We start from the raw sequence: 23,191 nt of genomic DNA on the forward strand, positions 1-23,191 counted from the left end.
GGGAACCACTGATCTAGCCCAATATTCCATCTAGCCCAATATTCCATCTTCGCAGAGGTCAATCCAAGTCACAAGTACCTGGCAAAAATCCAAATAGTAGCAGTATTCCATGCTACCGTCCCTTGTCTGTCTCAACAGCAGACTATGGATTTTTCCTCCAGGAACTTGTCCAAACCTTTTTTAAAACTAGCTACATTAACCGCTCTTACCACATCCTCTGGCAACACACTCCAGAGTTTAACTATTCTCTGAGTGAAAAATTAATTCCTCCTATTGGTTTTTAAAGTATTACTCTGTAACTTCGAGTGTCCCCTAGTCTTTGTAAATCTTAATGCAGTAAAAAATTGATCCATTTGTGGCGCCCATTCTACACCACTCAGGATTTTGTAGACTTCAATCATATCTCCCCTTAGCTGTCTCTTTTCCAAGCTGAAGAGCCTTAACCTCTCTAGTCTTTCCTCATACGAGAGGAGCTCCATCCCTTTTACCATCTTGGTCGCTCTTCTTTGAACCTTTTCTAGTGCCGCTATATCTTTCTTGAGATAAGGAGTCTAGAACTGAACACAATACTCAAGGTGAGGTTGCACCACTGAGTGATACAAAGGCATTATAACATTCTTAGTCTTGTTGACCATCCCTTTTCTAATAATTCCTAGCATCCTGTTTGCCTTCTTGGCTGCACCCACACATTGGGCGGTGACCCCCAAGGTGGTCCCTAGCATCCAATAACTATGATTGGGATTATTTTTCTTTGCATTTGTCCACATTAAATTTCATCTGCCATTTGAATGCCCAGTCTTCCATTTTCCTGAGGTCTTCCTGCAATTTTTCACAATCCGTATGCGTTTTAACAACTTTGAACAGTTTAGTGTCATCTGCAAATTTAATCACCTCACTCGTAGTTTCAATTTCTAGATCATTTATAAATAAGTTAAATAGCACCGGTCCCAGCACAGATCCCTGCGGCACACATTTACCCTCCTCCACTGAGAAAAATGGCCATTCAACCCTACCCTCTGTTTTCTGTCTGATAACCAGTTCTTAATCTACAATTGAACATTGCCTCCTATCCCATGACTCTAATTTTCTCAGAAGCCTCTCATAAGGAACTTTGTCAAAAGCCTTCTGGAAATCTAGATACACTACATCAACTGGCTTGCCTTTAGGCAGGGGTGGGAGGGCTCTGCCCTAGGCCCCAGTGAAGTCCTGCGGCACGACCTCTCACCAGCTCCTGACTCTTCCTGTCACTGTACTTTAAATCTTCAGACAGCCGCCATGCAGTGTCAATGAGCAGGCCTGCCCCCGGAAGTAGAAATGAAGGGTTCTGGGGCAGGCCTGCTTGTTGACGCTGTGCGGCAGCTCCCCAAAGATTTAAAAAGTATAGCGCTGGAAGGAGGTGGATGGGGGAATAGAACCATAACTGACTGGTAACCGCCAATCTTTGGGGAGGCTGTGGCCCCTGTGGCCACCCCCATTTCGATGCCCATGGTCCAAACGTAAGGTCCGCCAAGTGCCTCAGATCAAGTCACATGGTGAGCATTCTTTTAATCCCTCCAGGCAGACAATTCTTTCAGAAGTGGCAGGATGGTGTCAAATGTTCTGCCCAACTCTGAATCTATTGACCTGGTGATGCTTAGGCAAGACCCTGTAGGGTAACCCAGTAATTTTCAACTCAGCCTGTGAGATCCACTTGGCAAGTTAGGCTTGCAGGACATCCAGAATAATTAACATAAGATATTACTCCGGGGGGAATCTGGCACACAAATTTTGAAATTTCTGTGCAAAACAGACAGCTGATAGAGGTTGGGGTGGCCATTTTGATGAAAGACTCATGACAGGCAAGAATGATATGTATAAAACACCAGGGCTAGAAAAGGTAGGCCTAGGGGGGGCCTACAAGGGTAAGGGGGCAAGAGCCGGGTCGGGGCTCATTGTATTGAGATTAGGGATAGGGTTACCAGATTTTACTTTAGTAATTCATAGGAATTCTATGAGCGTCATAGCACTTCAGGCAATGGTAGAAACTTCTACGATGGCTTAGTTAAACCCAGCGTAAATCTTTCCATTACCAAGCGCATTCTGAAATAATGTAAAACTTGAAAAAGTCCTCTCAATATAAATGTAGCAAATATACTATATAACCGGAGCACTAATTTTTATGATTCAAACAACAAGAACCCTACCTATGGGCAAGACCCTAGAATACCAATATACCTACTAGAGCAACTGAGCATAACATAACATAAGAATTGCTGCTGCTGGGTCAGATCAGTGGTCCATTGTGCCCAGCAGACCGCTCACGCGGTGGCCCCCAGGTCAAAGACCAGTGCTCTAAATGAGTCCAGCCTCACCTGCGTACGTTCCAGCAACTGAGATTTCTACAAAGTAACCATATAAACAGAATACTGCACCTAAGTCACACATACAGAACCTCATCAATTACAGAATAAGGGATCACAAATTAGAAATATGAAGACAAAAACTGAACCGTGAACCTCAAGAAGTAAACTTAGCGTGTAGTGTAACACTGGAGAAATAAAACCAAAAATGCATTTCCTTTTGTACTGAACATAACACAGACATCCAGAATACACACTCCCAAAGCTAACATATCCCCATTAATAAATACAACACTTTTTTCTACCTTTGTTGTCTCTGTTTTTGTCGAGGTATTTTTCAAATCATGTTGGTCCCAGTTTCTTTTCTACTTCTCTCTTTCTAGTAGCTGCTGTCCATTTGGCCTTTCTCTTCTCTCCTCCTGTCTTCTTCCATTCCCTCACTACATCTGTCTCTAACAACTTGATTTTTCCTCTTTCTTCCTTTTCTGCCTCTTTGTCCACTCAAAGTTTCCCCTCTGTCTCCTTTTCTCAGCTATCAAATTTTCATCTTCTCCTTTCAAACCCTAACTTTCCCATTTTTCTTGTCTTATATCTCCCCAACCTCTCATTCTATCTTTCACCCACTCCCTATTACCATACTTCTACACTCTGTACTCACCATCCTCTCATTTGCCTCCTTGAAAAAGCCCCCATGGCTTCTCCCCCATGGTTCCACCATACTCGGCATTTATCCTTCATCTCTCTCCCCCCACCCCTATGGTACAATATCTCCGTTTCGTCTTCCTCCCCCTCCAACACTATGATCCAAAATATCCCTGCCCCATCTCTCTTCCCTTCCGTGTCACAGTCCAGCAAAATCATGTCCCTCTCACGTCCTCTCCCTCTCAGCAGGCCAGCATATCCCTGTCCCCTATTTTCCCCCCACCTCCCAATAATGCACCACCCCCGCCCCTCTCCCCTTTCCCTACCAGTGCAGCATCTCCCTACTGCTCTTCCCTCATCAGTTCCTATCCTCTTCCCCTCTAACAGTGCAGCATCTTCCCTTTCTCCTCAAAGTGCCTCTTCTTTCCCCCAAAAGTGCCTCTTTCCACTCCATTTTCTCTTTCCTTCTAACAGTGTAATGTCTCCTCTCCTCAAAAGTATCTCTGTGCTCCAATAGTGCAGCATCTCCCCTCTCCCCTTCTCCTGTCAGTGCCTCTCTTCTTTCCCCTAATAGCGCAGCATCCCCCTTCTCCCAATAGTGCCTCTCTTTTCCCCCCTAAGAGTTCAACATCTCCTCTCTCCTCTTCAACAGTGTCTCCGCCTTCTTCCAACAGTGCAATGCCTTCCCCCTCCAATGTGGCAACAGGGCAGTGGCTCTGAGGGATGGTAGTTTCAGGAAACACAGCCCACTGGCAGATGACACAGTTATACATGTTAGCCACGCTCCCTCCTCTGGTCGCAGATGCAAGCCGTGCTTAATCTTTTCCATTTCAGGTGCACACTGGAACAGAAATCAAAATAAGTGCCCCATGCCATTGCGACTTCAAGGAGGAGTGAAATTCACAGCAAAAACTGATAAAGCATATCAGGGCTTCAGTGACTGCGTCACCCGCCGCCAGGCCTTGCTTCATGTTGCTGCCATCCCCTCAAGAGTGGCTGCTCTGTTTAAACGGGACCACAACATAGCTCCTGGGTCCTCGCAACACACCAGTGAGAACACCCCAGCTGAGAACCACTTTCTCCAAGTGGTAAAATATACAATATTTTTAACATTTGCACATTTTTTTCTACTAAGACTATTTATTCTAAGAATTTGAGGGATTTTTAAAATCTGTGTACAACATTTCCTCTAAGTTGCATGTGGGTGTGGGTGCAAATGGAGCAGAAAGTGAGTACACACACCTAGCAACTGCGCACAAAATGTGTGTGGCTCTCTTTATTGTGTACACAGGCTATACTGCACACGTGCAGGGGCATAATCAAAAGAAAAGTCTAAGCCCGATTTGGACATAGGGCGCTAGTCACCCACAGTCGGCAGCGCCAAAATGGCCATTCTTGAAAACTGCGTCTAAATTTAAAAAAAAATAAAAATATATTGCCCGATCGGTACATCCTGGCTTTTGACCGTCCAGACCACCAGTACGTCTATCTTTATACTATAGTCTCGTCCAAATATTTGCCCAAACGCCCAGAACAAGACCTTTTGGATGTGGGAGGGGCCAGCAATGTGATGGATTGGCCACCCAGACATAGCAAGAGAGCAGTGGGGCACCTTATAGGGCACTGCTGTGAACTTCACAAAAAAGGTGACACAAACATCTCACCAGAACTCCCTTATAGATCATGGTGAGCCCCTGAAAACCTACTATACCTACCTGTCTACAATCCCAATAGCCCTTATGGCTGCAGGTGGCACCTATATGGCAGTGCAGTAGGGTTGTTGTTTACAGGGCGGGTTTAAACCTTACATCAAGAAACAAACAGGTCAAATGAACACAAAAATATGCATGAAAAAAGGGAAAATTCATTTTAAAACAAGCACATTTATTTTAAACTCTTTTGGTAGTACAGATTCCTATTTCACAGCTGCTACTGTGGTTAAAATAGATGCATTTAGAGCAGAGGGTACCAAAACCCACTCCTCCTACCTTAATATTACAATTCTCATCAAGAAGGATGTTTTCCAACTTCAAATCCCGATGCACAACGCCATTCTAAAAAGAAAAAGAAAAAAAAAAGAACACCTGTTTACAAAGCCTCAATGAATCACACCAGCATGGTGGCCTCTGTATCTGTTTCAGGTCTGGTATTCTGTATGTTTGCAGGGATTGTTCCAATCTTTAAATTGAAGTAAAGATGTTCTTATGACAGGTTCGCTGAAGCAGCAATTTATTGCGAAATGCATCAGAACCCAGAACTAGGGTTACCAGATTTTCTGTTAGGAATAAACCCGCCCCCCAGGCCCGCCCAGTTCCACCCATCCCTGTCCTGTCATGCCCCAAATCCCGCCCTAGCCCCGCCCCACTGCCTGCTCTTGTTGGGCAGGAGGGCATCCACGCATGCGCAGATGCGATGACATCACAGGCATGCATGTGCCATCACCGCGTGGCAGCCGCGCATGCCCTCCTGTCCAATGGCGATTTGATAGAAGCTTTTTAAAACCCGGACAAAGTGCCGAGCTTTGAAAAGCCGTCCGGACCCCCCGGACATGTCCTCAAAAGGAGAGCATGTCCGGGGAAATCCACAAGTCTGGTAACCCTACCCAGAACCCAGATTTTTGAGAGGATCGTGAAATATCCAATTTAAGAAGGTTATTGACAGATAAGTGTGGAGTTGGGATTATTTTACTTGCATTTATGAGAAAATTAAGAGAGAGAAGTGCAATGACTGATAATTTGAGCCACTGACTAAGTGGGCTTTGGCCTGCATTTGGTCTTACGGTCTCACAAATGACAACAATTTCTCTGAGCACTTCTGGAGATATTTTATTGAATGCTTAAGAAAGTATCTGAAACATTGTCTGGAGCTTATATTTTTGGATACTGGTTCCTAGGACACTAGCAACGGGGAATGTAGCAGTTGCTTGCTGTGGGGCTCGGAGAAGAATAGCTGCAATCTGGCTGGAATCCTTCTTCCTCTCAAGCCTATAAACCAGCAAGGGAATTCTTTTTGGAACCTAATTCCAAGTTTTCTCCTACCCCCGCTGTGTAGAAGCAATATATTCTTTGCAGGCAGCAGAAAACAATAGCTGTCCTTAAAAAGCTTCAGTTCTTCCTGTTTATCTATTGGCCTATTTTGAATAGCTCTAATGAAAGGTTGGTTTGATTAGTGTACCACGGAGCCTACGGTAATATCAGGGAGGAAAAGGATTGCCAACTGGCCAGTATTTCAATGGCTTAAGTCAACAGAAAGCCATTTTTTGTGTGTGTGTGCGCGCGTCTCATACTGCAACCTAGAAGTGCCGGCATCTCTCCTTCCTCCAGGTCCATGTCCCCCTGTTGCCTCTTTTTCTCTTCCACCCCCAGGTCAATCCAGTGTCACCCCTCACCCCTGAAAACGAACCTTGACATTCAGCAACTGTAGGGCCACATTCTGTCTCCTGTTTCTGCACAGATAGAAAAGGGCCAAGGAAGGCCCCAGTACACCAGGGAAAGGAGACAGACAGGCTAAATAGATGCTGAACTCATTGTGGGAAGGGGGAAGAGGGAAGACCAAGAAGGAGATCTGCTGGATCTGCTGGTGGAAGGCGAAGAAGAGAGGGAGAGATGCTGGATCTGCTGCGGGAGATGCTGGACTTTCCAGGGATAGTGAGGGGGGAGGGAGAGATGGTGGATTTGTCCAGGGAGGAGGTACTTACTGGATCTGCTAAAAGAGAGGGAGATATGCTGGATCTGCTTGGTGGGGGGGAAAAGAAAAACCAAACTGGAGGAGGGGAAAAGAGGAACTATTGTGGACCTGAGGGAGGTGTTCAGAGAAGGAGAGAATCCAGTCTGAGCGGGCATGGGTTTAGAGAGGGGAGTGAGACACTGGATCCATGGAGAGAGAGAGATGGCAGACAATGGGAGGGGGCATGGGAGAGAGAGGGATAGATTCTGGTTCCAGGGTGCGATGTGCAGAAGGAAGGGAATAGAGAGGGGAGGTGGTGGACAGAGACATAGAAAAGAGATTCTGAGCATGAAGGCAGAATAAGGACATGGATACAGAGGAGTAATGTTGGAAAAGGGGGAGACAGAGACACAGGAGTAATGCTGGAAAAGGTGGGATAGGAGAGATGCTGAACACAGGGGGAGGATAGGGACACAGAGAGCAGATGCTGAACATGGGCACAGAAAGAAGTCACTGAACATGTAACTGATCTGTGATCCCATGTTTCATGTTAGCTGAGGATTTGCGTTTGCACTGCCTCCTCCCACTAGCCCATACCACTAGAGCTCTAGTGCTGAGCAGAGAATGACACAGGCACAAATTTGTCTCCGTCCCCTCAAGAGCTCAATTTCCCCATCCCGTCCCTGCCCCATTCTTGCAAGCTCTGCTTTAACCGCACAAGCCTCGAACACTTATGATTTTAAAGCTTGTGCAGAGGCTTGTGCAGAGGACAGAGCTTAGGCATTGGTGGAATGAGGCGTTATGACATCACAATCTGATCTCTAGAATGTTACTACTTATGGTTTTAAAGCATTTGAGGCTTGTGCAGATGAGGACGGAGCTTGCAGAAATGGGGTAGGGACAGGAAAAGAACTTGAGGGACAAATGGGAAAATAAGTTCCCACTGTGACATGTAAAAACTTGTCCCCGTGTCAATCTCTAGTGCTTAGGATGCTTCCTTGTTCACTCATGGCATTACGACTCATGACAAATGCATATAAGGAAAGGGAAAGAAGGTACTAAGCCTCGAAGCAAAGTAAATCCAACAAGAAGAGGCACTGGAGATGTCAAATCCAACCAAATGGTCAGAAATCCTTTATTTGCAGTTTGTATCAAAGTTTTAAAACAAGCAAAGTTCCAAAAGACAAAGTCTTGCTTTAAAACTCTGATACAAACTGCAAATAAAGGATTTCTGACCATTCGGTTGGATTTGACATCTCTGGTGCCTCATCTTGTTGGATGACCACTCATGAGACATGCTACTGGGGGGGATCTGACTGCAAAGTGGGTGCCCACCCAGCACCCCCCATGACTAAGCTCCTGACTCACTCTAAGTTTTCTTGAATTCTGAGTGATTTATTAAAGACTTTTCATTCACCATGAGCCAGATTCTATAGACAGCATGCAACAGTACCTAAGTCCTAGGCATCCTTCAGTGCGGTTGTCAATCGATCGCTAGGCGTCATTTATAGAATCGTGCCTAGTGGCGCCTATCTCCGCCGGTATATTAGTCCAGGGTTTTCCTGGCCTAATTTACCAGTGCCTAGTGGCTTAGTAAGAGGGAGGCGGGGAGCAGTCCACCCCCAGGCGCCATCTTGGTGGGGGCACTAGCATCCGTCCTCCTTCCCGCCCCCTGCTCCCAGTACGAGCAGTATCACAAACTTGCTGCCCACGTCAGTTCTCTCCGACGTCGCTTCCGGGTCCCGCACCTAGGAAGTGACATCACAGAGAGAGAGAGGGCTGACACAACGCGGGCAGTAAGTTTGTGATGCTGCTCACGCCGGGAAAATTAAAGTGGTAAGGGGGAAGGGAAGGGGACGTGTGCGCGTGCAACAGGAGGAGTTGGGAAGGAACGAGAGGGGCGGAGAAGAGGGAGGGGCTCCACTGCCCCAGGCGCCTCTCACACTCGCTATGCCACTGCCGGTGCCTAACACAGATGCCTAAGTCATACTACTCCTAGTCTCCACCCCTAAACATGCCTACTTTGCAGGTAGGTGCCTTGCCGAGTTCTGCGCAGATTTTTTCTTAATAATTTAAAATGTTTTTAGGGGTCCTTTTATTATGGCACGCGAGACGATTTAGCGCGCGCTCAATGCTATGGACATGTTAGCATTTAGCGCGCGCTAAATCGGCTAGCGCGCCTTAGTAAAAGAGGGGGTTAATGAGTTTTTAATGGCATGGTCAATTACCACGCCAATTGAGCTCATTAAAACAGTTTTCAGTTCCACGCGGAACCCGGCTAGGCATCCCCGATCCGCTTAGCAGCTCCCAACCTAGGCTCCGTATACAGAAGGCTGAGAAAAACGCTTAATAAGCAAAGCCGTCTGTTACCGCTTCCAAATGTACCTCCTGCACCAGGCAGCCACTTCACGGATGTGCTGCCTTTTCCCTTTATCGGTATTTAAATTTAAACAACCGACAACCAGTGGCGTGGCGAGGGTAAGAGGTGCCCCTCCCCCACCCCTTCCCTTCCCCCGTATCTCTAGTTGTTCACCGCCACGAATAACCACTTCAACGTGCTCCTCGCGAAGGGCGGCTCTCCCTCCGACGTCACTTCCTATGCGCGGCACCCGGACGCGATGTCAGCGGGAGGGCCGACGCGGTCGCGAGGAACACGTTGAAGTTGTTGCTCAAGGCGGTGGACAGCTGGAGGTACGGGGGAAGGGAAGTAGGGCATGGCAAGGGGAGAAGTGGAAAGAGGTGGAGGGCTGCCAGCACCTGGGGTAGACAGCCCCCCCTCTCCCTTACCACGCCACTGCCAACAACCCATTTTCTATAGAAAAACAGTAGTAAAAATGGTTAGGCAATTTCACCCTAGAATGAGCTGCGCTGGCGAGGAGCAGTGCTTGATTTAGTTTTCCATGGGAGACGTCCCTGAGTTTGCCCCTGAAGAAGGAAAGAAGGGTGATCAGTTGGCACTCCCGGGCAACAGACCCTCTTACTAGATGGATGTTGGTGGCTTCTCAGATAAGTCCTTGCATGAACGATGTGACTTTGCACCTGGCACTTTATTATTATTATCTTCGATCTTTGCACATTTGAATTCATATTTATTATAAATTTTAACACATTAATTGATTTTTTAAGCTCGTGGATGGCTTTAAATGATGTTTATGGGTAACCTTGCATGCACTCTTGGGTGCTTTGTGCCTGATTTGCCCTGGTGAACTTCTGACTTTCTGCCAATAAGTTCTCATGAACTTATAGCCATCCCCAGCTATTTATTAAGGTTCATAGACAACAACGCGGAAGACAAAGGCGCGCGCCGACAACTGAGCGCAAGATGGAGGCGCGCGCCGAAGAAAATTACTGTTTTTAGGGGCTCCGACGGGGGTTTTTGTTGGGGAGCACCCCCAGTTTACTTAATACAAATCGCGCCGGTGTTGGGGGGAGCTTGGGGGGTTGTAACCCCCCACATTTTACTGTAAACTTAGCTTTTTCCCTAAAAACAGGGAAGTCATCATGCCACTGTATCGGGCGATGGTGCGCCCGCATCTGGAATACTGCGTTCAGTGTTGGTCGCCGCACCTCAAGAAGGACATGGCGGTACTTGAGAAAGTCCAAAGGAGAGCAACGAAGCTGGTAAGAGGGCTTGAAAACTGCCCATACGCCGAGAGGCTGGATAAGCTGGGTCTCTTCTCTCTGGAAAAGAGGAGGCTCAGGGGAGATATGATAGAGACCTTCAAAATCTTGAGAGGCATAGAGAGGGTGGATAGGGACAGGTTCTTCAGACTGAGAGGGACAACGGGTACGAGGGGGCACTCGGAGAAACTGAAGGGGGATAGGTTCAAGACAAATGCAAGGAAGTTTTTCTTAACCCAAAGGGTCGTGGACACATGGAATGCGCTCCCGGAGGAAGTGATCAGGCAGAATACAGTACAGGGATTCAAACAGGAATTGGATGGATTCCTGAGGGACAAAGGGATCGTAGGGTACTGAAAGGGGTGCGGGGACAAAGGGCCAAGAATTGGATGGGAAGATAGGACTTCGAGGAGAAACCAAGGGGTGATTCAGACAGGTCATGACCTGTTGGGCCGCCGCGGGAGCGGACTGCTGGGCGTGATGGACCTGTGGTCTGACCCAGCAGAGGCACTGCTTATGTTCTTATGTTACAACCCCCCAAACCCCCCCACAACGCGGCACGATCTGTATTAAGTAAAGTGGGGGGGTTCCCCCCATGCCCCCCCCCATCGGAGCCCTAAAAACAGTAATTTTCTTCGGCGCGCGCCTCCGCGCTGTGCTCAATTGTCTGCTCGCGCCTTTGTCCCGGCGCGCTTTTGACCCGACACCATTTATTAAATCTCTAGAGATTCCTGGTGTATCTAACCAATATTAATCAAGTAGTGCAAACTTTGAAAGCCCACAGGTTTAAGATAATTCCCAGAATTGAGCGCAGGCCTTTCCCTTCCAGTTAGAAAATTTCGAAAACATTTTGAGATGTTTAGTCAGTCTACCAACAAGCAGCTGAATGCTATCGTCCCACCTACCTTATGGCAGTAGTGAACCGCCGAGACAATCTGTCGGAAGAAGTGTCGCGTTTCCCTCTCGCTGAGTCTTCGCCTCTCACTAATGTAATCGTACAGTTCACCTTTGCTAGCATATTCCATGATGATCACAATCTTGTCTTTATTCTCAAACACTGTGCGAGGACAAAATAGGAGAAGTAACGTGGTTATCGCCGTACGTGTGCAAAGCTACCAAAAAACACCCCACAATGCTCTCTGTAATCTCTGTACCCCATGATAGCCTACACGAAGGGCAGAACTATTGGCCAGATCCTTAGTGGAGGGGGTACCCCTGAAGCCATAAAAGGAGACCATACCAGATGCACCCACTGTCAATGGTGCAATAAAACGATTGAAGGCAACACTTGGCAGGATCCCCAGACTGGTCGTATAATCACATCAAGAGAGTACACCACATGCAGATCGAGCTGGGTTATTTATATCATTGTATGCCCCTGCCCGTTGGTGTATGTGGGTCGTACTAAACGTACAATTCAAGTGAGACTAAATGAACACAAATCCCGTATTACTACGGAGACCCTAACAGTTCCACTTGTTCAACACTGGGTCTCGAAAAAACATACAATTGATCAAATTAGATGGAGGATTATTGATACAGTACGGGTGGCAGAGGGTAATACGGAAGCTAGACTGAATTTTTTAGAACAAAGGTGGATTTATTATCTCAATACGGTTATTCCCTGGGGCTTGAATATCGAGCTTGAATGGCAATCTTTAATATGAGACCCACTGGGAGAATTCCATGTCTAGGGACATGTATTACACTTTTGTTATTTCCATCTATGTAGCAGATAGAAGAGTGCCTTCTAATAGTTTTACCTCTCCAGCAGGGATGCGGCTTTCGCGACGATCACGTGATCGTTCGGGGGCGGCCGCTCTCAGCTGGTTAATATTTAAAGGCTTTAGGAACACGCCGCGGCCATCTTTAGATCTTACTTTTGGGTGGCTGCGTCGTGGAAATAGGTCATATGAGGTGAGCAAATGTATGGTGTAAAGCATTTTATGTAATGTAGGAGAGATTATATATATCTCCTATAAGAGAATAATCTTAGTTTTGCATTGTAGGGATTACTGCCTTGAGGAAACCCCGATGGGTGAAACATGTCGGCATTTCTATCCCTCCAGACCCACTGCCCAAGCTAAGTAGTGCTCTTATAATTAAACTATTTAATAAATTATTTATATAATATGCACATATCTTTATAAAAACGACCCGGTGACGAGTGGGTGCATAAAGCCAAATGTTATGAGAATTGTTGAACGTTTGGTGGCACTTCTGAGGGCCAGAAAGAATTGCAAATATCTTGTTTATAGAAGTTGGTGAAGGGGAGGTTATAATATAAGACCCCTCTTATATCATACTATTTGACACTTCTATTAGACTATTATTTCAAGCTACGGGTGAATTCTCTGTAATCTCAAGACACAAATTAAGCTTTTTGTTTCTGGAAGAACAATAGCATTCTGTGTCATCAGTCAAGAGTTTAAAATTTCTACCTTCTCTGGCTCAACAGTGAGAGGGCACGTGGCCAGACCAGCCAGCCAGGGTAGGGTTACCAAACATCCGGATTTTACCAGGACATGTCCTCTATTTAGAGGATTGTCTGGGTGTCTGTACAGTTTCCTGGACCAGAGGGAGTTTTGTCTGGGTTTTGGACTCACTCTCTCTAGGCCCAGCCCCCCACCCCGGAGTCAGGCAATGCTTTTTTGTGAGTCTCCCTGTCCTCAGTACCTTCTCTGGCACTGCTGCAATTTAAAACTTTGGAAAGCCGGCAGTGTTAGCAAAGCGATTCTGCCATCGGCCTGCCCCAGCAACCTTCACTCTACAGCGTCCTGTCTACGTGGGAACAGGAAGTGCCACAGTGGGAACGCTTCTGGGGCAGGCCGACAGCAGAAGGATCATGTCACTAACGCTGCCGGCTGCCTAAAGTTTTTAAATTGCAGCAGCACTGGAGAAGGTACTGGGGATGGGGAAAGTCACAAAAGCATTACCCGAGTCCAGGGTGGCTCGAGTGGGGGTGGGGGGATTGGGGGCTGGAGACAGAGAGGCTGCGCTGGGAGGTGGGACAGATTAGGGGCAAGACTAGCAGGAGGCAGGGGAGGGGCTGAGTAGGGTACTGTAGGTTGAGCATGGGGTGGAACAGGGTGGGGTGGGGCAGCTGAATGAAATGCAGGGAAGAGGGGGGAAGAGATGCCAGACAACAGAGGAGAGTTAAAAGTTTTAGTCAAGAGTTTGAAAAAATGTAATTGTAGTTAAAATCTTAACAAATATTAATCAAATTAATAGCGCATTAAGGTTCCAATTGTATAAACTGCGCCTAACTTGTAGGTGGCGGTGGGCATGGTTATCAATCAACTGCTAGGCGCCATTTACAGAATCATGCTTAACGGTGCCTAGACAACTGAAAACTTGGCTCTTCTCTAACATGTAATTCTATTTTCCCCCTTACTCTTCTATTCCATATATAAGCTCATGTAAACCTTTTCCTTTCTCTTTTTATATTTTAAGTTCTTGTAAACCGTGCCGAGCTCCACTTCCGTGGAGAGGATACGGTATATAAACTTAAGGTTTAGTTTAGCTTAGACGGGCTTAGATGTCACTAGGTGTCCTAGTGGTCAGTGACAGTATTGCATATTAGGCCAGGGTTTTCCTGGCGCCTAACACAGATGCCTAGTGACACCTAAGTCAACCACGCTTACTCTCTGGCCCTAACCATAACTACTTTTCAGGTAGGCGTTGCTAGGTGCCTCAATTTAGGCACCGCTAGGTACTCCACGTGAAACTTAACTTTGTTATTTTAATATTTTAAATTGGTTTTTCAAAGAGCTAGGTTCACTAAACCCCGATTCCGTGTCTGATCCGTGCCTGACTGCATGCAGGCCAACGAATTCACAAAAGGACTGCATGCAAATGGGGACGATCATAGACACGCCCCCCCAACCGCCCCCGCACGGATCGCTAGAGAGCGATCCCGACGCATGTGCAGACATCTGTAGATGGTCTGCGCATGCGTCTAAGAACTGCGACTTTTTTCTTTTTTTTAACTTTTACTTTTAAACAGCCCAGCGAGGCCTTGGTTTTAACCCGCTTTAAACCCGTGGGTTAAAAACACGGGCTCGCAGTGCGGGGAAGGGCAGGAGATCAAGGCTGAGACGGGGCAGAAAAGAGATGCCACAGGGTAGGTATCCCTGATTAGGGCCCCTACCAGCGCCTAACCTACGCGCTGTTATTAGAATTTCCCCCTAAATGCTCAACCCTAGATTTAACTTCTCATGATATATATGAGCTTATCTTTTTTTTTAAAAAACCTGCTTGGAAAAGGTCATGGAATCATTGCACTTTAATATTAGAATCTGTCGGAGAACACGGGGAGTCTGGACCGAAAATTCAGCTTAAAAACAAAAGTTATTGGTTTTGTTCCCTCCATATTCGCGGTTTCAGCAATTGCGTTTTTGATTATTCGCAGTTTATAGCTTGCTGGCTCCTCCCCCCAAATTACATCAGCTTGCATAGAGAAAAATTGCCGATTGCCAGCACTTTCTTCACCGTGTTTTGCCTCTCCTTCAGGAACAGGCCAGGTCTCCCTCCATGTTATTCGCGGTTTCACCATATTCACGATGGTTTTTAATAGAAAACAGTGAGCAACATATGAAAAAGTTATTCGTGGTTTTTCTGTATTCGCGGGTCTGTTAATCCCCTACCACAGCGAATACGGAGGAAGAAGTGTACATTATTCAGACATGAAGACCTGAAACTCATACGGTAAAACCACTGGTGGTGCATTTTCACTGGACTGAAACCTTCTCTCTTCTTTACATACCACAGTTAGCCTGAACCAATGTTATACTCTTTTTTTTTTAGAGCACCCCCCTCTCCCATTCCTTTATGTTAGCAGTTCAAATCAAAACTGGCGCAGGGATCTGGTCCCATAAAAATTTCACTCACAGCCCCTAATATCTATCCCCGCCAGTACGCCCAAGGGGCAATTCCACCACTCGGTGCCTCCCTTTAGGCGAGGAGTGCCTATGCTATAATGACATCTGGGTGTCTAAATTCCATTAGAGAATATTAGTGTAATTTGGCTTTGGGCCATCTAAATGTAGGCGTGGCCCTTTATGAGCAATGCATGTGTTGAACGTATAGTGTAAGTGCACTCCAAATAGTGATTTTTTCTCATCTTTCCAGGGGGACCTGCTTTGAAACAGCCTGGTCAGGGCAAAACATGCTTACTTTATGATAGGCGCCTAACATCCAATTATGTGCAATTTACTTCAATTACAAGGTGCTGATTATCGATTATTGCTGCCAATTAAGTCTTTTAAACAATTAACCCCCCCCCCCCCTTTATGAAGCCATGTTAGGCTTTTTTATCACCGGCTACGCTCACAGAATTCCTTTAAGCATTGGGGCTAATACCACCGCGGTCAGCGATAAAAGCTTAACATGACTTCATAAAAGGGGGGGGGGGGAGATACGTTAGGTGCCTGCAGCTAGGCGCTTAACTTTAAGTTGACTATATGAAATATGCCTGTAATTGATTAGTGCGCCCAAGCTCCCACCTCCCCCTCCCATCACTAAAAAGCAAATTATCCCCCCCCTTTACAAAACCATAGCGCAGTTTTTAGCGCTAGTCAAGGCGGTAACAGCTCTGACCAGGGCATGATTAACCAATAGGCCAAGGAGGCACGTGCCTAGGGCCCGAAATGGTCAGGGGGGCCCGATGAAGGAGAGCATCAACATTGGTTTTTTTCCAAACGGCGATGGGCCCCTCCAGCATCGATTGGCAATGCGGCCCCCTCCCCCCCCCATCGACATAGTAAGACAAGCAAGCAACGCGGGTAAGAAAGGCAACGGGAACTGTAATTGTGCAAGCGGTGCTGCTGGCTCAAAGCTTCCCTCTGACGCAGCTTCCTGTTTCCACCTGGGCGCATGGTGGGGTGGGGCGGGGCAGGGGACCCAGTGTACTTGTGTGCCTAGGGCAGGGGTGTCCAATGTCGGTCCTCGAGGGCCGCAATCCAGTCGGGTTTTCAGGATTTCCCCAAAGAATATGCATGAGATCTATTAGCATACAATGAAAGCAGTGCATGCAAATAGACCTCATGTATATTCATTGGGGAAATCCTGAAAATCCGACTGGACTGCGGCCCTCGAGGACTGACATTGGACACCCCTGGCCTAGGGGCTCTCGACGAATTAATCCTGCCCTGGCTCTGATGCTCATAGAATTCCTATGAGCGTCTGAGCTGTTGCCGCCACCGCCAGCACTAAAAATCATGCTACAGTTTTATAAAAAGGGGGAGTGGGGAGTATATTTTTTTTAGCACGCTAGTATAACGCATACATCCCAAAAAATTACCTCAGCACGTCTCAACACACCCCGCAGTAAGGCATTTCTGAGCTGCGGAAAGTACGCATCAGTTTAGTAAAAGGACCCCTTAGTCTGCTAATTTAAGAGGTGTACGGCCGAGTTCGCTGCTTTGGAACAGTGAAAATTATCCACGTGTTCTTTAGGTCTGATTCTGGCACAGTCTCCTAAATTAGTTCCAGTATGTTGACATTCCTTCCATCGGCTGTCCTTCCAAGCAATTCTATTTTCATTGCTCTCCTAACAGCCGCAGACAGAAGTACCTCTTTGCACTGTTAACAAAGTGCCCCTTTATTAAAGGTCAGCCAAATATCAAAAGAACAAGCCTTGTTTGTGTTTAATTTTAGGTGCACATGGATCAAATAACCTTTCCTTTCAATAAAATCATTCGAAGCCCAATTAGGTTGCTCAAGCAATAAAGCATAAGATTATTATTTTTAAAAGAATCGAAGATAATCAGACATAGCATGCTATCCAGAAACACTCTGGCGTGTCTTCCGTACAGCTTCCAACTTCTGCAAATAACAATGCCCACCTTCTGTTACCTTCCCATGGTTTGATACTCATTTAGTGTGAGATCGGAACAAGTATCTATGGGAAATATAATTAAGATATTGTACCATGCATCTCCTACTGTTCTGCAGGTTTGTTTGTTTTTTATATCTATCAGCCCAGATGGAGTTTGAGATCGGAAAACAATTTGAAATTAGGTTTGGGTGGTAGGATGACAATTTCTCATTCCAGAATTGGCGAGGCTATGTCATCAGTGTGTGTATGGGGGGGGGGGGGGGGTCGCAAAGCTTTGGAATGCTTTGCCAGGAGCTCTGCGATTTTGCACTGCTGGATTGAGTTTTAAGAAAATGTTGAAAACACAGTTGTTCGTAAACGCCTTATGTTGAGACTTTATGTAATATAGTAATTATAATTTTATTTTTATATACCACCATACCGAAAGTTCTAGGCGGTTCACAACAGTCAAGGCAATACATACAATACAGATAAATACATCAATTAAAATACATCAATTTAAAACAAATAAAAGGTAATAAATTGAGAAAAAAAAAAAGATACATTAAGTAACTCCTAAAGTTTTATTAGATTGATGATTTGACTCTTTTAAGAGGAATGCACTGTACATAATGGAAATGACAAACTTGCTCTACCTCTCAGGTTAGATTCAAGCCAACATTTGACTGGGCATGAAATACAATTGTAAAAGAAAGGCCTCTGCGGATGCTCAATATCTCAAAACCGGCTCCAGGGGCGGAATCAGCACTTGGCTAGTTAAATGCCGATTTTCAGCACTTAACCGGCCAAGGTAACTACATAAAGTCAGTCCGACCTGTATGAGGGGCCTCGTAGCTGGTTAAGTGCTGAAAATCGCATTTAACCATCTATGCTTTAGCTGGCTCTGAAAACCCAGAAATTCAATGCTGAAGCCTGGACATGGCCTGACACTGAATTTCTGGTGGTGGTCAGCAAAGCACCGCCAAATAAATATTGCCCCCCCCCCCCCCAAAGCACCCAGCTCTTCTTCCCTATTTTCCCTCCCCCACTAAATTAATACCACCTTAACTTGCAGGGTCTCCAAGCCCATCAGCTGTAAAAATCCTGAGCCAGTTCCAATTATCTAAAGCAGTGTTTTTCAACCTTTTTACACCCTATGGACCGGCAGAAATAAAATAATTATTCTGTGGACCGGCGGTTGAAGAACACTGGGCTAAGTCATGGGCCAGACCCCGCCCATCTCTACCCAATCTCCACCCCAGACCCCGTCCCCAGCACCTTGCATGTCCTGTGCCTCATCTGGAAGCCTTCCCTCTGACGTTGCAACGTCAGAGAGAAGGCTTCCGGTTCAGGCGCAGGATATCCGTAGAAGCCACTGCCCCTGGCTTTATGCATTGAATCAGTTAGGAAGAGGGAGCTGGCTTGAAGAGAACGCCGCATCGATCGCACCGTGGACTGGCGGTTGAAGAACACTGTGTTGGGCCTGATGCACTTGCTGGCCCTGTGGACCGGCAGGAAATTTCTGTGGACCGGCACTGGTCCATGGACCGGTGGTTGAAGAACACTGACCTAAAGCACAGCTGTCAGTGGCTCAAAGTGCTACTTCTCAATGCTGGCTCCGCAAACTCAACATGCATGAGAACTGAGCATGCTCACCATGCCAGCCAGTGTCAGCAGCAGCACTTTGAGCTGCTAAAAGCTATGCTTTAGGAGATCAGATCGGACTCTGGATTTTTTTTCAGCTGGCAGGCTACATAATGGTGCATCTGGCTGCTGGATGAGCCTAAAGCAAAGGTTGATGGGCCCAGACGAGCCCAGGCTGACTCATGGCTATGCCCTTGAGTGCTGAGACTTATAGGTGGAAGCTGCTGAGTGATAACCACCCTTTTTTCTATACACTTCACTGTAAAGTTGCCATCTCCACAGGATGTGCCATGTATTTGAAAGCATCCTTAAATGTATTTTACTTACGGCTCTGCATTTGACAGAGCCGTACTTAAAATACTCTGGATGTGAGAATGTCCGACTGGGACTTCCTGTTTTCCAAGTGGAGCCCCATGCCAGTAGCTAGCCATGTCACAAGCACACAAAAAGGGATTGAACCTATACAGCATTAAGGGGCTCTTCTTTCATCTAGAGCAGTGTTCTTCAACCGCCAGTCCGCAGAAATTTTCTGCCAGTCCACAGGGCCAGCACGTCCCATCAGACCCAAGACAGTGCTCTTCAGCCACAGTGCGATCAATGCAGCGTCTTCGAGCCAGCTCCCTGAGTGCTGCAGTGCACAAAACCGTGGGAAAAGGCTCCTAAGCGCGTCCTGCGCCTGAACCGGAAGCCTTCTCTCTGAAGCCACAACGTCAGAGGGAAGGCTTCCAGATGAGGCATGGGATGTGCACGAGGAGCCGCTGCCCACAACTTTGTGCAATGCAGCACTCAGGGAGCTGGCCCGAAAACGCTGCGTTGATCGCACCGTGGACCAGCTCGAAGATAACACCGGGGACAGGCCAGAAGGCAAGGCACAGCATGAAGTGAGAGAGACAACAACGGTAGGGGAAATGCTTTTATTTTTTTTATTTAGTGATTGATTTGTCTGTTCAGGAAGAAATGCATTTGTTTCTTTCCCTCTGGGGTTGTACTGCTTGCAGAGTCTTGCATCTTAGGGTTTGTTTGTAAATATTAGTACTTTTAGTTTTTGGTCCTGCATTTGCATGGGGTTATCTGTTTTCTGGTAGGAATGAATGTCAAAAAGTATACAGTGTGCTTTGTGTATCTTAATTTTGTGGTAAACCATTATGTGTTGTTAATACAATTATATTGTGTGTGTGTAAATATGAAAAATGTATGGAAAAAATGGTGTTACAATTAGTACTATTATGGGGCAGGATCTGGGGCAGAGATTGGGTAGAGATGAGCACGACTTAGCCCAGTGTTCTTCAACTGCCGGCCCGCAGACCAGTGCCGGTCCTCAAAATAATTATTTTATTTCCGCTAGTCCATAGGTATCAAAAGGTTGAAGAACACTGATTTAGAGCAGGGTGCCCAAAAGGCAACTCGAGTCGATCGTGGAAACTGGCTGGCCCGCAACTTTCTCTCTGACATCAGAATTGACATGGGGGGGGGGGGGGGGAGGGAAGGCTTGTGGGCCCGGCGCTTGTACACGCCTTGCCTGGCGTCAGGGAAGCAGTAAGAAATCAGTGGCGGTGGCTTGGGGGGAGGGCAGGGAGAGAAACAGAAAGAAAAAAAGACAAAAAGAAAGGGGGGGGCAGGGAGAGAGATTAAAAAAAAACTTAAGACTCATGGAGGGACAGAGAGAGATGTTAGTTGGGGAATGGAATGAGGTCTGGAGGAGAGGAAGCATGCAGGAGGTAGAAAAAAAAGAAAGGCAGAAAGAAAGAAATATTGGTTTTACAGTCAGAAGAAGGAAGTGCAACCAGAGACTCATGAAATCACTAGACAGCAAAGGTAGGAAAAATGATTTTATTTTAAATTTTAGTGATCAAAATGTGTCTGAATTTATATCTGCTGTCTATAATTTGCACTATGTCACCCTTTTACTAAACCATAATCTCCTTACTGTTCCCTCACTGAAACATACAATGAAATCTACAATTTTTTCCGTTAACGCTCCTTTTCTCTGGAACAGTATCCCTAACTACTTTCGTGAAAATACAACACTTATCAATTTTAAGGTAAAGCTAAAGACATTCCTTTTCCTTGATACCTATGTAACTTAAATCTAAGTCGTCAGTTCCCCATCCTTTTGTTCTTCCCCTTAAGTGTTCTCTTTCTTTCTATCAATTGTAGTTCCAATCCCTTCTTCCCTATTGTTCCCGTTCGTCTTTGTCCTTAAAAAATTGTCTTTTCCTTCGGTTTGTTTTTGATTATACCGCCTAGAACAGGGGTGTCCAATGTCGGTCCTCGAGGGCCGCAATCCAGTCGGGTTTTCAGGATTTCCCCAATGAATATGCATGAGATCTATTAGCATACAATGAAAGCAGTGCATGCAAATAGACCTCATGTATATTCATTGGGGAAATCCTGAAAATCCGACTGGACTGCGGCCCTCGAGGACCGACATTGGACACCCCTGGCCTAGAAGGTTCGAGTGGGCGGTATAATAAATTTGAAACTCCAAAATTGAACACAATACTCCAAGTGGGGCCTCACCAATGACCTATACAGGGGCATCAACACCTTCTTTCTTCTACCGGTTAGACCTCTTTCTATTTGGCCTAGCATCCTTCTAGCAACAGCCCCAGTCTTGTCACACAGTTTCTTTGCCTTTAGATCTTCGGACACTTTACTTGAGGTTTAAAGCAGGTAATTACATTACAGAGTGTCTCCTGGAAAGGAAGAGAGACCAGTGTATGAAGTTACAATGCGAGTTGCATATCAAGAGGTGATATGGCAATCCCCACAGTCAAAGAAAAGTTTCTTCCTTGACATGACTGAGGAGTGAGAGAGTAAGTAGGGTTACGTCCGGATTTCCCCGGACAGGTCCTCCTTTCGAGGGCCTGTCCGGGGATCCGGACGGCTTTTCAAAACCCAGCACTTTGTCCGGGTTTTGAAAAGCTTCCCGACTAAATTGCGTCGGGATGTGGCATCTGCGCATACGCGGACACAACGCGGTAATGTCACACGCACATGCGCGCGACGTCAGTGGGTTGCATGCGCAGATGCCGCCTGGGGGTGGGGCTAGGATATGGAACAGGGCGTGAAAGAGGCGGACCTGGGGGCTAAGTCATGGGTCCAAATTCTCCCTAAAGGAAAATCTAGTAACCCTAAGAGTAAGAGAAGATGCAGGAAGCTGATAAAGGCTGGAGAGATCAAGAAGCCTGCCTCCTCCTGAGGTCATGAGTAGCCAAGGAAGGCATAAACTTCAGGAGGGAAAGGGTGGGACCATGTTCCAAATTTCAGGCATAGCTGTACACTTTTCCTAGGCCAAACTCAAGGCGAGTTCATGCTAATGTTTAAAACTGTATAACAAGTTACTGTAGATTCTGGACACACACTAAAATAATTGGAAGATGTAATTACCCGCTTTTAAACCTCAAGTAAAGTGTCAGGTTCTCTGAGAACCACAAAATGTTTGTGCCAACTGGTTATTAAATCTGGGAAACAGCAAAGACACTGAGCGGCCCTCAGGGAAGAATACTTGCCTGAAAAGTGACTGTTTACATGGCCTGAACAGCCAGGGGAAAAGGGGAGGGGCTACAGTACATTTATGATTTACAAAATTTTGCAAGGCCGCAGATTTATTTAACAGGCTTGATTATTTAGGTGTTAAATCATAATCAACTCAAGGAAATCCGAGATGGGTGGGGTGTGTCAAACTGGAAGCAGTAGTTAGTTTGGACTTGTTTTATCACTAATAACTAGCCTCTAGAATAACAGTGTTGAACGCTGGGTGTTATCATAAGAAAACAATGAAAAATGTATTTCACTCAAAAGTCAAATAGTTAAGCCAAACAGGAAACTACTCGGGAACGTAGCTGGGCTGTGTTACCACAGAAATATATTTGTTTTATTTGTTAAGGTCTAAGGGGGCCCTGGCAGGCAAGATTTCGCAGCTCTGATTTTCTTCAGATGATTACGAGGGACACCAAAGTTTGTGAGGGCCGACTGAGAGTTTATTCAATCACTTACTCCCCACCCACCCTTTTTTTTACTAAACCGCGACAGCGGTTATTAGCGCAGGGAGCCGCGCTGCTCCCGACACTCATACCCCCTCCTTTACTAACGCCTAGCGTGGGTTTTAGCGCCGACAGCGGCGGTAACTGCTCCGACGCTCATAGAATTCCTATGAGCCCGGTGCAGTTACCGCCACTGCCAGCGTTAAAACCCACGCTATGCGTTAGTAAAGGAGGGGGCTAGAATACCTATAAGCGTCGGAAGCAGTGCAGAGCATTCAGCGCAGCTCCCTGCGCTAATAACCGCTAGTGCGGTTTAGTAAAAGGGGAGGGGGGGTTAATTTCTCTTCTCATTATAGAAACCTCACGTTTGCTACCAAATCAGTGTGAAAACTGGAAATTCATTTCCCATGCCATTTGTTTAGTATTACCCTCTATGGCTCATCCTTGTGATAGGTCATGCTAGCTGCTATATAAGT

At 46.3% G+C, this 23,191-nt stretch overlaps 1 protein-coding gene across 1 annotated transcript in view; it reads right to left on the reverse strand.

The window, feature by feature from the left end:
- The window catches only part of NUAK1 (NUAK family kinase 1), a 120,697-nt gene that overhangs the window by 30,192 nt on the left and 67,314 nt on the right, over window positions 1-23,191 (reverse strand). Inside the window, exons 3-4 of the mRNA XM_033952671.1 lie at window positions 11,174-11,325; window positions 4,970-5,035 (exon numbers count right to left, since the gene is read on the reverse strand). Of these exons, the coding sequence (XP_033808562.1) occupies window positions 4,970-5,035; window positions 11,174-11,325 (218 nt within the window). The remainder of the gene's footprint in view (window positions 1-4,969; window positions 5,036-11,173; window positions 11,326-23,191) is intronic.

This window comes from Geotrypetes seraphini, chromosome 7 (assembly GCF_902459505.1).
Source record: "Geotrypetes seraphini chromosome 7, aGeoSer1.1, whole genome shotgun sequence".
In the NCBI taxonomy this organism is placed as follows: domain Eukaryota; kingdom Metazoa; phylum Chordata; class Amphibia; order Gymnophiona; family Dermophiidae; genus Geotrypetes; species Geotrypetes seraphini.